Below are 15,194 nucleotides of genomic sequence, written 5' to 3'. Positions count from 1 at the left end.
TTCTGTCTGGAATTTAAGAAACATCAATATCTTTCACTTTCCACCTCTAGGTAGGAGTAAGACTCAGGAGTAAGCTCCTATCCTGTATTGACGTTGGTTTGGAAAATAGGACTCTGCTGTATCAAAAAAAAAAAAAGAGGGGGTGGGGCCTGAGGGAACTGGGCGGAGTCCAGGGCGGGGCGGGGCCTAAGAGTGACCGCTGGAGCAGAGCCTTCGCGTTGCTAGGAGACGCGAGGGTCGCTGAAGCAAGGACAGTTGGCCTCTAGCTGACCCAGCCCACGGATTCCGAGTAGAGAGCTCGAACACGTTTGTGATCGCCGGTCCCCTGGCCTCTCCGGCTTCTCTTGCTTGACTGAGCGAGGGTAACCACGAGAGTTGGCCCAGGGATGGGTGGCTGAACGGGCAAGGACCGGGCCCACCGGCCCCTGAGCCCGGCTGGGCCCCGCCCCGGAAGCCCGGGCTCCACCCCTTCCGCCCCGCAGATGCTCGGTGCCTTAGAGGTTCGCCAGGTGTTCGAGGTACCGATTTGTCTCACCTGTCGTTTTAATGTAGTCTCTGGCCCCTGCTAAACTCCAGGGTGGTTCTCCTGTAAGTTTCTGGGCCTTCCAGCGCCCCCTTTGGCTTCCGGCCCCGCGACTGTGAGGGCTGAGCCTTTGGACCCAGTGTTGAAAATACTTTCTGGGTCCCTTTTTCCGGGGTAGATCACACCTCATAGACATAGCTGGTGATTTCTGGAAGAAAGAAAGTTTGAGGGAGCGGGGACATCCTGCTAGCTTGCGGGGTGGGGGTGGGGGGCGAAAAGGGTGGCTTTGGCTTTGTGCTGCGAGTGTGTTCGAACACCTGGCCTCAGACCGCAAACGCCCGTTGAAGGGACCAACCGCTCTGTTGTTCAGACTCCTGGAGCGCGAACTTGAGAGACCTTCTAATGCTCACCTTTCCCCTTAGGACACTAAGGCCCAGGAACCTTCATTCGTGGCCAGAGTTCGGCAACAGGTCTCCTCGGCCAGATCCAGCTACCCGTTAGGAACAAATGATGAAATGAAAAAAAGAAATGAAAGATTAAGAAGGCTGATACTCATTAGGGTTTAATACCACTAGCAGTTAAAAAAAAAAAGAAAAAAGAAAGAAAACAACACTTCAGAATAATAATGGAGAAGAAAAGGGGCTTTGCAGGGAAGGGAGTTTGAAGTGACTGGCTACATCAGAAGCATGTACTGTTAAATTCAACTTCAGATCCGCAGGGACTTGAGTTTGGTGTCCCCCCCCCCCCCACCACCAAGTACCACATATATCCTGGTAGTATATAATAAAAATTGAATATCCACAAATTAGAAACTCATGCATTGCCATTATCTGTTTGTGGAATGAAACAGTATTATAGAGGCAAAAAGTATTTTTTATCTTTTTTTTTTTTTTTTTTTGCCGTCACTGTCATTAAAGATACCACTTAGTGGAAAATGCTGAATGCTACTAGCAGAAGTAGTGCCACTGAATTTCCCAGAATCACTGCAATAATCAAGGAATTAGGTTGATATTTCCTAATTTCAGTTTCATTATGTTTTTAATAAAGTGGAAATAAGAGAGACAAAAAAAAAAAAGGTCGAATTTGCACCGCCCCAATATAGCACAGTTACAGTAGTCACTAGGGTTCCTGCTATGTTGAAAATTGCATTCATTTAACCTTTAGATATTTTGGGGAAATGAAATTTCGAGATGCCCAATATCTATAAGATATATATTTTTACGAAAAAGCTGATTTCCAGCAGTCCAACTGAATCAGCATGTTTTCTATTCTTGTATTAAATGTAGCATTTTTATATGTGTAGGTGACATGACTGACCTGAAAGTGACAAGTTATGGAGATGACTTTTAGTAAAACAATTTTTGAATGAACATGAGCAAATTAAAGTGTTTTATTATGTATCAAAAAATCAAGCCTAAATTGAAAAATGCCTTGGGGAGAACATAAATTAAGATTGTAGCACTTCATTTATAAAAGTAAGTAATACAGCCACTAAATTCATATAAAAACATGTAATCTTTTTAAGCATCATTTTGTTACATATAATATTCTTCATGCAATTGTATGTAATATATAATATACATTACATGTATATTTTAACACATATGTCCAACTTAGCTAGCGTATTGTGCAACAGTGATTTAATGAACTCCCTATTAAAATGAATGGAAAGACAATGATTTTTACTGAAACATGGCTTATTTATTATTTTGTCAGGTATTCCAAATTTTACATAAATTAATACAATGCCCTATAATGACTTGCTTTAACATGCAACATGAGCCTAAATCTGAATCCATAACTGAGGATCAGAAGTTTTTAAAAACTCACTAACAAAACCCTAATTTTTTTTGGTCATGTTGGTATGCACATTGAAAAAATGCAAACAGTGATACTAATGATAGATCCACTTATGTAGTTGTTGCTTTCATCAGAAGAACTATGTGATTCAAATGACTTCATTTAAATTACCTTAAATCTGGAACTAAGTCCAAACAAATGTGGCAATTATGGTTTCAGAATAGAATGTAAATGCCATACTCCGGAATGTTAAACAAGTAACCAAAATCTAGAGAAAGTAGGAGAAACATATAACCAATTTCCTTATTTTTCATAGAAAAGAGTATATCAGTAGTGTGATTGATACACAGAGTTGAAGCAAGTGACTCTTAGTTTGGCCTCCTGCTAGTTTTCATTATCTTTTATTAACCATAGAAGGAAATTTTAGGCTACATCTTTATGTTGAGGAAATATTCACCTGAAATTCAGCAAGTCTGCCACTTTTTCCTTTTCCTGTATTTTCCCCTGTTAAATCCAGGTAGTGCTACATTTGTTATTCTTGTGGAAGCATTTATGATAAAACTTCTTTCTATTACTTCTCAAGTCTAACCTAATTAATTCATTATGTTTGGAATGATATTCACTCAATGTCAAGGGTAGATATTTCTAATCGATATAATGATCATTTTGCCTCCCTTTTTTGTACTTTAATGTGTCTCTTAGCCTTTTTTACCCTGATGAGCATTTGTCATTGTGATTGAAAAAACTAAGAAATTGCTAATTAATTCAAAAGATCTACTTTATGAAGTCTGACTTTAATGTATTTCAATAGAAATATATTTTACTAGAAGAATGGATTTAAGGAATCCTGATGAAAATTCATTTCAGTTAAATGATTTTTTTTTTTAACAGAATAAGAAGTAGCTGAGAAAAACAAGTGCAAGATTATGTTCAGCGATACAGCAATAACCTCACATGCAAAAGGCCTTGAGCTTGAGCCCCAGTACTGAAAAAAAAAAAAAAAAATCAATCCAACAAACAAAAACTGGCTAAAGATTAGGTTTGGGGAATGGACAATTACATAAACTAGAGTTGGATATTAGAATTTACAAGACCATTAGTGATCTCCTACACTGTTTAAAAATCAATAATAGCCATACAACTTGCAAGGAATTTGTATTAGTCATCTTCTCACGTTGGTGTATCACAGAATCGGGTGCCACAGTGACCTGAATAAATGGATTGCAGTGATTAGGATGTATCCTAGCAGTTAAGAAGTGAAAAACGAAGAAACTATTGCTTCCCAGCCATGAGTGAGAAGACTGATTTTGCATTCCCTTTTTAAGGAAAAAAAAAAAAAAGGTGGGAGTGAAAGAGTGATACAGTTCCTAATATAATTAAATGGAATGGTGGTGGGATATTTTGACAATCCGCTGAGCAGTTACAAATAAGAACATTTTCAGAAATGTGCAAACTATTGCCCAGAGTACCAGGACTGGTATACAGCTCTTAGAATATTACTCCAAACTCCAAGTACAATTTTATATGATGAAGAAACAAACAGTTCTCTGTGAAGGGAGAGGTTTCTTTGTTGGTTTCCCAAATTACAGCACGAATCCTTCAGAATCTTAAAATTGAGTGTTAAAAAATTAACATGTTTAAACTGGGGTTCTCAACTCAATATATAATTTTTAAGTGTTACATTTGAAAATTGTTATTATTAAGTTATCTATTAATGTTGTTTTAACATCTTTCAGAAATAATTGGTAATAAGGCCTGTGTAGCCATGGCTAGTTCTGACGTGAAACCAAAATCAATAAGTCGTGCCAAAAAATGGTCAGAAGAGATAGAAAATCTGTACAGATTTCAACAAGCAGGATATCGGGATGAAATTGAATATAAACAAGTGAAACAAGTATCTATGGTAAGATTTATGCCTCTACAAACCTGAACTTGAAATGAGTCTGTTAGAGTATGAAAAGAATTTTAAAAACCAAACCAAACCAACCAAACAAACAAACAAAAAACCGAAGGGAATTCTACTGCAACTCTCATTTTATTGAGGAGGAGACCAAGGCCCAGAAAAGTGATTTGCCAGGCTGACAGGGCAAAGAGGTAGTCCCTTGTCTGGGGGCAGTTCAAAATTTTTAGTTTTTATTGAGCACCCAGGCTTGGCTAAAAGAATATTTCCTGGAAGAAAAAAAAAGGGGTAATTCTATTATCAATTATTTAATTTGTTATATGACTATTATCATAACTATTATCTCCCTTCTGTTTATTTATTTTAACCATGACTCAGAAAGGATTAACTTATGTTTTTTATGGGGATTGTACTTGGAAAAATAAAAACACTGTTAGCGAACAAATCTTGACTTTGGTTGCACATTCCAAGCTTTTCTGAGAGAGCAGAGACATTGTTTTGCTGTTCAAAGACTAGAAGGAGATCTAGGCTTTGCAGCAGTTACAATATAATTTCTTTTAACTCATTTATTCTACTGGCTACTAGGAGAGTTTTTAAGATTCTCATAGAATTGGGCATAGTATTCATAAAATTTAAAATTTAGGACACTTAATAATATATTTAAATTTTTTATAATACTTAATCATAATATTTAATATTTAAATTTTGAGTTATAACAGTTATTTTACCTAAGTTTTAGAATTTTTTAATTCTATTTTTTAACTCACCATTTTTTAGAAACTGGTTGTGAATTTTTCAGATTTCTATAATCTTCTGCATTCTACTTTTTCTATTTAATACTTTCTATAAAAGTAGATAGGAAAAGTTGTAGAGGAAATACAGAGCTAAAATGTAATATGCTCTTTAATAGACTTGAATTTAATAGACATTAATTTGACAGAATTGGTGAGAAATGAAGTTAAAAATACTGATCAAATGAAGATTACTGTGATTTTCATATGTCTATCTCTTCATATATACAAACATTTTACTCTGGCCTCCTTACCAAAAGATAGTTTTCATTATTGCACCATCTGTGGCTTTTAAATAGGAAACACTAGAATCATTGTCATTTTAACCCTTTTTGTCCCATCATCACAGATGTAGAACAACTATACAAACTATTTTACAAACTTAGTATCTTATTATAATAAGAATATGTAATAATAATAATGCTAATATAAGATAATTAATATAATTAATAAGAATATATAATAATACTAATATGCATATAAGCTTTAGAATATTATGTCTAACCTATTTTAATGCACCTATGTCAACTTACTGAAATATTTGCAGAAATGAAAACTTGGAACTCAATAGGTTAATGCTATTTAAAAATAAGCTTCATTCCTTGCCTTAAATTGAGATGCTGGGTCTGGGGATGTAGCACAGTGGTACTGTGCTTGCCTAGCACGTTCGAGGCTCTGGGTTTGATCCCCAACACCAGGGGGCAAAAAGGATTGGGATGTCCCTAAAGATACTCAAGACCCAGGATCATAGAGGCAGTGTGAAACACAACATGCTTTGTGTTCTAATCACTCCTGCCATAAATCCACATACCTAATAATGTTATTTAAGAGAACACAAAATACAGCCTTAATGAGAAGTTTCCAAAAAGCAACCAAGAGGGGTGTGTTATTTATTTATTTATTTGTGTGTGTGTGTGTGTATCTGTGTGCAAAAGTTGTCATGTTTGCTTTTATTACTTGGTAATTATAGAGGCTTTGTGTTTTCATTCAATATTTATTGGATACTTGCCGCATGCAAATTTTTGTGCCAAAGGCTTTAAAAGATAAAAATAGAGAGTATCTGACTGCAAGAAATCCAGTGAACTCATGGAAGAGTACAGGCCTTTTGGAATCAGTTATAGGTTGGCCTTACCTCTTCAAGCTGATTGGCCTGTACAAGGTTCTCAACTTCACTGAGCCTCTATTTCCTCAACTATGAAATAGCAATAGTGCCTGCTTTAAAAAATTGTCATAGGAATTAAATGAAGCATATGTTTTGAGTGCCTAGCCGTGTGGTGCTTATAATAATTTGTAGAGTGAATAGAATTGTTAATTAACTATTAATGCTGTCATTAATGATTGATAGCTTTCTTATTATCTTGGAATAGAAAATAAGTAACACACACAAATGTATATAATGCCAGGTACAGTGGTGTATGCCAGTAATCCCAGCTGCTTAAGAAGCTGAGGCAGGAAGAGCTTGAGTTCATAGCCAGTCTCAGCAACAGTGAGGTGCTAAGCAGTGAGACCCTGTCTTTAAATAAAATATGAAATAGGAAAATAGGGCTGGGGATGTGGCTCAGTGGTTGAATACCCCTGAGTTTAGTCCCCCATACCAAAAAAAAAAAAAAAAGAAAGGGGGAAAAAAACTGTCTGCAAGTCAAAGTATATGTACCTTAAGAAGCAGCACAGAAATTTAGAGGACAAAATGAGGAAAATCCTCATAAAAGTCTCCATTCCCCCAGTGGCATTTGTGGTACTAATAAAGGAGCGATAAGGCGGAAACTGAAGGTGTGCCTTGAGTGAGATGTCCCTATCAACATGCTGAGATCTGTGGGTTTGAGAAAAGTTCTTTTTCCTTATCTGAAATCTGCCCCATTGACAAGTACTAGTAGTGCTTGCAGACCTCCCTGGCTAAGCAGAAGGAAAGTGGACGTGAGAATCCTATCATTCCATTCTATTACAGGAAGGAGGTTCCAAATCAAATGGGAGTCATCAAGTTCAAAGTCCAAAAGAAAAAATATAATCAAAAATGGCAAGGGGTTTACAAAGAAAACTATCTATAGAGACCAATGAGCACAGGCCCAATATAGCTTTTTAAAAATATCATTCCATACAATGTGGCCCCAAATGTTCTGCAGAGACAGTGGTCACACTATTTATTCGCTGTGTGGGATGGTATTTGTAGCCCTGGTAAGTAATGGGAGTCTGTAAGGGCGACTTGAGAAGACCTCCTTTCCCTGCTGGGGTAATGGGAGGCAGAAAGACAGGCTTGGCATACAGTGGTGAAAAGGTTTGCTGTTTTCTTACAGTGTAAATATGAGAGGGCCTGTTAAGATTTATCAGACATGCTGCTGTCTGTTTTGCTAATTCATAAGTAAACAAGAAAAAGAAAATGCAATATTAGAAAAATGAAAGACCTAAAACTTAGATAGTATGTGCATCTTTTCTTCCAATTGAAAGCTATGATTTGTAGAATATTAAAAGAAATGGCTGCCTGTATTGATGGTGGCGAAAAACAAGATTTGATTTTTTCTAAAACCTGAATGATGTGTTTTTGACAATTATAAAGTGCATCTCACAAAATCCTGAAGGAACAAATTCAACAACAAAAATGCAATAACCTGATCAAGAAGGCATAACATTGCAATTGGAAAGGGAGAAAAATGTTCAAGTCAGGTCAAGTCATATGAGAAAGTAAGCAAACCAATATAGAATATAGGAAAGAATAGTGGGAGAAGAAAAGATTGTTGAATACTATATTTAATGACCTCAAATGTCTATTAAAAACTGGACTTTGAGGTGAATTTGAAATTTGAGCAGAAGGAAATACGTATGCACCTTTAGATATTTTGAGTATAGTTGCTTCCTTTTGTCTCTATGACATTCATAATCAACAGATGGTGCTTTCAGAACATAGGCCTACCCTGATTTTCTCCTTGGGTTATTTTTATAAGTAATTACATTTGAAATCATTTATAAACATAAGAAGAATTAAGTTTATATTATTTGAAATATTTTCCTTATCTGGACCACCATGTAGACATCTAATCCTAGAAATTGGGTTTCAGAGAGAAGCACTGAATTAGTTGTTCTTACAGTATGAATTTATAGCTTAAGGTCTGTTTTTTTTGTGGGTAATACTCTAACAATACAAGCATTTTAAAATTTATACTTCAATTTTTTGATGCAAGTGTACTTTTGACTATTTGATAGTAAAATATGAGATAAAATGGGCATTACAATATTTATATTCTGGTTTTTGATTGTGCAGGTAGATCGATGGCCAGAGACAGGCTATGTGAAGAAACTTCAGAGAAGGGACAATACTTTTTATTACTACAACAAACAGAGGGAATGTGATGACAAAGAAGTTCACAAAGTGAAAATTTATGCTTACTAGCTTTTCTTTGTATCACTTGACAGTTTTTCATTGTTTCTATTCTACATCATGTAAATGTTTGTCATTTTACAAAATAATTCCAAATGCAGTCTTCCATTTAAAGTTTTGAAACACAGAAACCATGCACCTTGTTATCTGCTGATCATCTTGTCCTGTTCTAAAATGTAACTGCAGAAGTATTAAACTTGTTCCTTTGTTGGTCCATCCTCTTACTGACCATTTTAACTTTGGTAGAGTAACAATTATGCAGAAAGAGAACTAGGCCCCTTTGAAACCATTCCATTGATTATCCATTATATAGCGATCTATTTCCTTATAGCAGGTTAGTTCCACACTCAAACTCCCTGGTTGCCTTTATCTCATTTGAACTACTCATCATTTGAACTACCGCATCTGCATTTTGCAGCCTGAGAGTCTTGCCTCTGAGTACTTTGCTTCTTGCTGGGCAGACAAGAAATGCCAAGAATGATGTCCACTTGGAGGTAGTCTCTACCAAAGATTGATGGGGAGTAGTTGTGTAAGTCCCCAGCAACCTGGTAGCACAGGAAGAGTAAGTCTGAGGTTTGTCTTCCACACTGGCCAGACTTTCCCCAGTAGGACTGATGTTTCAGTCATCCACATAGTATGAGACTGGATAACATACTCCATTGGGACCTCCCTGTTTTGCCATATTCCCCATTTTCTACCAGTGGTTAGTTCCCTCCTGAATAATTTCCTTGCATTTGAAGCCTTTCTTGCAAGGCTTTGTCACGTGGTCAGTCTCTGGGTTCCCCCATCTAAGGCAACGTCCCCACTGCTGCCTGGATTACTGTAGAAAGTTTACTTTTTCACTAAGATTTTTTTGGGGGGTCACCATTTATAACTTCTTAACTTCAAATTTTTGAATAGGGGTTCATATCAATTCATTCAACTTTAGCCCCCATTTTTCAGAACCACTGTCTTCACCATAAAGCCCTATTTTCCCATTTCAAACTTATGCCTCTCTCGCATTCTTAAAGCAAGCACATCATAAGAAGGATAAATAGGGTGGCCAGCTTCTTTTATGTCTTTCCCAGTGCTTCCAGAAACAACTTATTTACCACATATTTCATTTTTCTATACCTCTCTGGTCATGACTTTTATTATCTTCCAGATTTGGTAGACCTGTAGGTGCTATTCTCTTTTTTCCCCAATTAAAAATACTACAAGCTGGGTTGGGGGGCACATGCCTGTATTCCCAGTGGCTCAGGAGGCTGAGGTAGGAGGATTGTGAGTTCAAAGGCAGCCTCACCAATTTAGTGAGGAACTTAGCAACTCAGTGAGACCCTGTCTCTAATAAAATATTTTAAAAGGCCTGGGAATGTGGCTCAGTGTTAAGCACCCCTGGGTTCAATCCTCAGTACTAAAACCAAACAAACAAAATACTATGATAGGCAGAATAATTGCCCCACCTACCCCCAAAGTTGTCCATGTTCTTGCTCTTGGGATCTGTGAATATATTACCTCATATGGCAAAAGAAGTTTTTATGTAATTAAAGATCTTGAGTTGGAGAAATTAACCTGGATTATTGGGTGAGCCCAATGTAATCACAAGGAAGTGTCCTTCTAAGAGGGCAACAGGTGATCAGAGTTAGAGAAAGGAGACTTGATGACGGAAAATATCTGATTGGTGCAAGGAGGGAACCCAAAGCCCAAGAAAGCATAAAGCTCTTGAAGCTGGAAAAGGCAACAACACGGATTCACCCTCTAGTGTCTCAAGAAGGAACACCATCCGCTTTTACCAAATAGGATCTGTTTCAGACTTCTGGCCTTCTGAGAATGTTCTTTTCCCACCTGTTGGTGTTAATTTGTTAATAACAACAATGTCAAAACACAGGGAACAGATGAAATTAATAATTATGCATAATTTTGGTGTCAACATAGTATTATGCGTCTTGAAGTCAACATAGACTCAGTCATGATCACTGCCATTTTTTTTTTTTTTTTTTTTTTTGACCATGGAACAGGTAAGAGCCATTCCAAGAATTGGTTAAGAATTTCTTCCTGGAGAAATCTCAGTAATTATCCTGAGTGTCCTAAATGCCATGTCATCTTTTTGAAGCAAGAGTAACCTCAGAAACATGGTCTTTAGATGCCATTTTGGTTCCTTGATTACTTGTGATTAGTGATTTCCCCATATATCTTATCAGGGACATAGCTGGTGCTTTCACAGCATGCCACTCTTTTTTACAATATGGAAAAACTCCTTGACTCATTTTTGCACACCTTTTATAATGTGTTTATTCTTCCTACCTACCATGATGCTGCTGAGAGAGCCTTTAAACAGTGGCAGGTGCTCTTAGTAAACATGTCTGTACTGTGGTGGGAGGTGGATCTAGGCCTTGGTCCATCATAGCAATAGCTTCCCAGCAAAACTGTCCAGCCTGCTTCATGCTGGATGCCAGTGCTGAGCCTCCATTATAGGTGTTCTAACTTTCAATGGAGAATAGGGTTGCTGGTTTCATAGAATACATTGAAGCAGAAATAGGAACAGAATGCCAAGTTTTGGTCCAACATCCAGGTATGATTTTGGAGAGCCAAAATCCAATCATCTCCTGACTACCACCTTTAGTTCTGGATCCAGAAGAAATATTCAGTATACTTGAAACATTTTCAGACATGACTGTGGAGAAGCATACCTCACATGAGCAGCTGTGCAGTTCATTGCATGGTGAAGGATGTCAGAAAGCAGAAAGGGAGAGAATGAGGAAGGAGCCTGAGGTCCCACTATCCCCTTCAAGGGCCTTCTATGACTTAACTTCCAACTTTCATCTCCTAAAGGTTCTACCACTTCTTAATAGTGCCATGGGCTGGGGACCAAGCCTTCAACATATGGGCTCTTGGGGACACTCAAGATCCAAATTATAGAAGTTGGCATCTGGGAACTTTGATTTCAGGAGGGCTTCCACCATTCCTGATAAGAGGCTCTCTCTGCCTGAACAAATGCAAACAGCAGTTTATGCTATTTTCCTTCTGGAAGTCTGGAATTTTGGTACATACAAGGCAGGAGGTACCTATGTGGCCAGCCCAAATAAAAATCTAGGTCACTAAGTCTGTAATGAGCTTCCCTGATACCATTTCACACTGTTGTCATACTCATTGCTGGAGGAATTGAGAGGATCTCGTAGGGCTCCACTGGGAGAAGACCCTTAAGAACTTGAACCTTTTTTCATCTAGCCCTCATGCCATGCTCCTTTTCACTTTGCTGATTTACTTTGTATCCTTTCACTGTAGTAAATGAAAGCTATGTGTCCAATTATATGCTGAGTCCCCTAAGCCCTCCTAGCAAACCATTAAATCTGGGGTTGTTTTGGGAACTCATAACATGGGAAGCATATTGAGTCAATCACTAGAGTGTGTCAGAGTACAATCAAAGGCAAGAATATTAGTAGAACAGAGGAAACTGTTTCTCTAAGGAAGAACAGGTCATCTAGGAGTCACTGATCAGCAGCAGTCCCCAGCTCAGACTGATACTCCACTGTCCACAGGTCTCCTGATGAAGTGGGTATCTGATGGAAAGGGGCAGATGATAATGTGTTTTAAAATTAGAAAACATGAATTTAAGACTCTGCCTCAGTGCTGCTGGTATATAGTTGCTATTTAATAGAATCTGATGAGGTCTTTCCACCAAGGCTTGAGTGCAATTTTTTTTTTCTGGTATTTCTTCCAGCACCCTGAATATGGTTTTCCACTGTTCCTAGAGTGCTCAGTCTACTCCACATGATTGTTTCAGTTCTTAATTTCACAGGAATTGCCTAAGAAAATTCCAAGCAGGTGTTGTCCAAGATATATATATATATATTTTTTTTTTTTTTTTTTGCCTTGGGATATCAGAAAAGATTTTGAATGTTTGACGTTTTGGCAAATCTTCATTCATACTGGGGAATTGTTAGAGGTGAGGAAAATGGAGTCCACATGTTATTTATAACCACTTTTATAAATTAAAGTACTCACAGTTTTAAAAAATAGAATATGAAATAGATTTATTATAGTTTATTGACATTCAATTCAACATTTTAAAATTCATATTTGTAATTTTCAATGGTACTTTGGAGCTCATAGTTTTACATTGTTTTTCAAGTTTTAAACATTTTCCATGGGTCCTTGAAAAGTAACTAGGTCTTAGAATTTGTGCTAATGGTGCTCAGTAGACACTGACATTGCCTGTTGTGTGTCAAACTGTGTTTCCCCAAAAAGGATATGTTGAAACCCTAACTTGTAATACCTGTAAATGTCACCTTATTTGAGAGTAGGGTCTTTGCAGATGAAATCAGGTTAAAATGAGGTTATATTGGATTTGATACAATGACCTTCATCCTTATAAAATTTGAAGATATAAGGGTGTGGGGTACAGGGAAGAAGGCCTGGGGACAAAGGAGGCAGAACCTGGAGTGATGTATGTGTGAGTAAGGGCACATTAAGAACTGCCAGCAACTACCTGTAGCTAGGAAGAGGCAAGGGAGGCTTTCCCCCTAGAGCCTTCAAAGAAAGCGGCCCTGCAGACACCTAGATGATGGATTTATAGTCTTCAGAATTGTGAAAGGACAGGTTTCTGTTTTTTAGCCACCCAGCTTATGGTAATTTTTCACTGTGGCTCTAAGAAACTAGTACATCACCTCTTTGTATAATGACCCCAGTAGATGTGAGACAATGGGCCTGATTACTTCCCCACCCCATGTCTTGCCCACCAACTGGAATGATGGTCAGAGAATGAAGAAGATCTTCTTGACCTATGGGTGCATATTATTTTTATGTGTTAAAGCAATGGGTTTCATCATATTAATCACTACCCATTAGTGCCAATGATGTCACCTCAGGCTTCACTTTAAAATCTCAGGGCAGATTTTCGCAAGGATGCTAGGTCCTGGTTCCAAACTTACTAAATCAAAATACCTGGGGATGTTATGTGAGCATACAGGTTTTTTCAGAGCACTGAAAGGCACCTTTTGTGAATTGGCAGGGCTCAGAATCCCTGTACTTGTGGCTCCTAAGATCAGTATATTCTCACAATCATCATTAAAAAGAACTAAGTAGAAAAGAATATAAGTATGTGTCGGGGGTTTTTAGCCTCCGTTTCCTCCTGACCTGGGGGAGAGATGGGGAAAGCACACCCCGACCAGGACGAGCCAAGAAAGGTAAAGGTCGACTGGCCGCCCACACCCAGCCCTCCCTCCCCGAGGACAATCAGGGGGGCCAGGGAGAACTGTCAAAGCAGGATCTCATTTAATGAGAAAACATACACAGCTAATATAATGTCCAGGAGCCAATCAGGATAAAGGTCAGCAGGGTGGGGAGAATTTATATCTACACCCATCCTACAGGCAGTAATGTCTGTGAGGGCAGAAGAGTTCTGAGCCTATCCTAGAGGTGGTCCAATTCTTCATCACAACCCAGGGCAATGCCTTCTGATTAATTGCTAGGTGCTCTCTTAGCCACATGTGGCCCCAGGACTGGGAAGTGGGTGCAGCCAGTAAGTTAAGTTTCCTCTTTTCTGATGCAACATACCCCACATTACATCATGCCCTACAAGTATGAACTAAGTTATGCTATGAAATGTAAGTTTTTCCTGACACATGGGTCAAATAAAAATTAATGACCACATCTGAAGCGCAATTTAATCAGGCCCTTTAAGGAGGATGTCGCCACCTTTTAAGCCCAGATTATTATATGTCTCACCTCAGGCCAATTAGAGCAAATACTGGGCTGTTAAACACAGCAACCTCCATGCCATCTTTTTCTCACTATCCCTTACCCCCACCCTCAGCAAGTCAGCAATGCTCTGAAAAGATGGGCACAGAGAGTATGCTGGCCAGCAAAGAAGAGTAAGATTGAAAACAAAAGTAGTAGTCTGGTTGCCCTGTACTTTCTGACTCCATCCTTAGCTTGCTCTGCTCCAGACACACTGGCCACCTCCTTCTTCCAACAGACCAAGCACACTCCCTGCACTGAATCATGAAGGTCCTGATCAGAGATATGAATGGAAAGTACTCCCTCAAGGGATGGCTAACAGCCCAACTATGTGTCAAATTTATGTTAACAAAGTAATCCAGCCACTTAGAAATCAAAATCCTGAACTACAAATATTTCACTATATGGATGATGTATTATTAGCACACAAAGCTAAAAACACATTGCTAGAATGTTATGCCAAACTTACAAACTTATTAAAAATTATAATCTAGAGATAGCAATAGATAAAATACAATTAAATTTTTCAGTTAATGATTTAGGAGTTCTATTATCCTCAACCATGGTCCATCCACCAAAAATTCAAATACGAGTAGATCAACTCAAATCACTTAATGACTTTCAACAGTTATTAGGAGACATAAATCGGATAAGGCCTTAAATAGGTATGCCAACAGGAGAGTTGGGATCTTTATTTGATATCCTAAAAGGTCCATCAGATCCAAATTCACCCCGAATGTTAATGCCTGAAGCAAGAAAGGCATTAAAAGTCATTGAAACATATATGGAAAATATGCATTTGGATAGAATTGATATAAGTTTGCCTTTATTATTTATTGTACTACCAACAAAAAATATTCCTACAGGAGTATTTTGGCAAGAAGGTCCATTATTATGGATACATTTATCTTATTCTCCCAACACTATTCTTACTAGGTATCCTGAGGCTGTAGGACAATTAATACTCAAAGGAATAAAAGCAGCAAAGGGAGTGTTTGGAATTTCTCCTAATAAAATTATTACTCCATATACTATGAATCAAATTGATGAGTTAGCTAATGAGTTAAATACTTGGGCAATAATCATGTGCAA

The 15,194-nt window shown here is 37.9% G+C and overlaps 2 protein-coding genes across 5 annotated transcripts in view; both read left to right on the top strand.

The window, feature by feature from the left end:
- Positions 1 to 442: 442 nt before the first annotated feature.
- Olah (oleoyl-ACP hydrolase) overlaps positions 443 to 15,194 on the top strand; it is a 68,433-nt gene continuing 53,681 nt past the window's right edge. The window contains exon 1 of the mRNA XM_076831480.1: positions 443 to 518. Within this exon, the coding sequence (XP_076687595.1) occupies positions 483 to 518 (36 nt within the window). The 5' untranslated portion in view covers positions 443 to 482. The remainder of the gene's footprint in view (positions 519 to 15,194) is intronic.
- Meig1 (meiosis/spermiogenesis associated 1) lies at positions 453 to 8,543 on the top strand. 4 transcript variants are annotated; one of them, XM_076831482.1, is made up of 4 exons: positions 484 to 518; positions 3,513 to 3,664; positions 4,060 to 4,226; positions 8,268 to 8,543. In XM_076831482.1, the coding sequence occupies exons 3-4, from the start codon at positions 4,089 to 4,091 to the stop codon at positions 8,394 to 8,396; spliced, it is 267 nt and encodes an 88-aa protein (XP_076687597.1). In that variant the 5' UTR covers positions 484 to 518; positions 3,513 to 3,664; positions 4,060 to 4,088; the 3' UTR covers positions 8,397 to 8,543. The 4 variants fall into 4 exon arrangements, with proteins under 4 accessions (XP_076687596.1, XP_076687597.1, XP_076687598.1 ...); XM_076831481.1 differs by lacking the exon at positions 3,513 to 3,664 and having other exon boundaries at positions 453 to 518; positions 8,268 to 8,541; XM_076831483.1 differs by lacking the exons at positions 484 to 518; positions 3,513 to 3,664 and adding an exon at positions 547 to 588.

Source organism: Callospermophilus lateralis, chromosome 13 (assembly GCF_048772815.1).
Source record: "Callospermophilus lateralis isolate mCalLat2 chromosome 13, mCalLat2.hap1, whole genome shotgun sequence".
Classification (NCBI taxonomy): Eukaryota; Metazoa; Chordata; class Mammalia; order Rodentia; family Sciuridae; genus Callospermophilus; species Callospermophilus lateralis.
The sequence above is the reverse complement of the archived record's forward strand: the minus strand, read 5'-3'. Positions and strand labels throughout refer to the sequence as shown.

What these genes read in the sequence shown, in the direction of transcription:
- Meig1 (XM_076831482.1), top strand. Translation starts at nt 4,089, where the DNA reads ATGGCTAGTTCTGACGTGAAACCAAAATCAATAAGTCGTGCCAAAAAA. An exon ending in AAGTGAAACAAGTATCTATG is followed by an intron (nt 4,227 to 8,267) that starts GTAAGATTTATG and finishes TTGATTGTGCAG; the next exon opens with GTAGATCGATGGCCAGAGAC.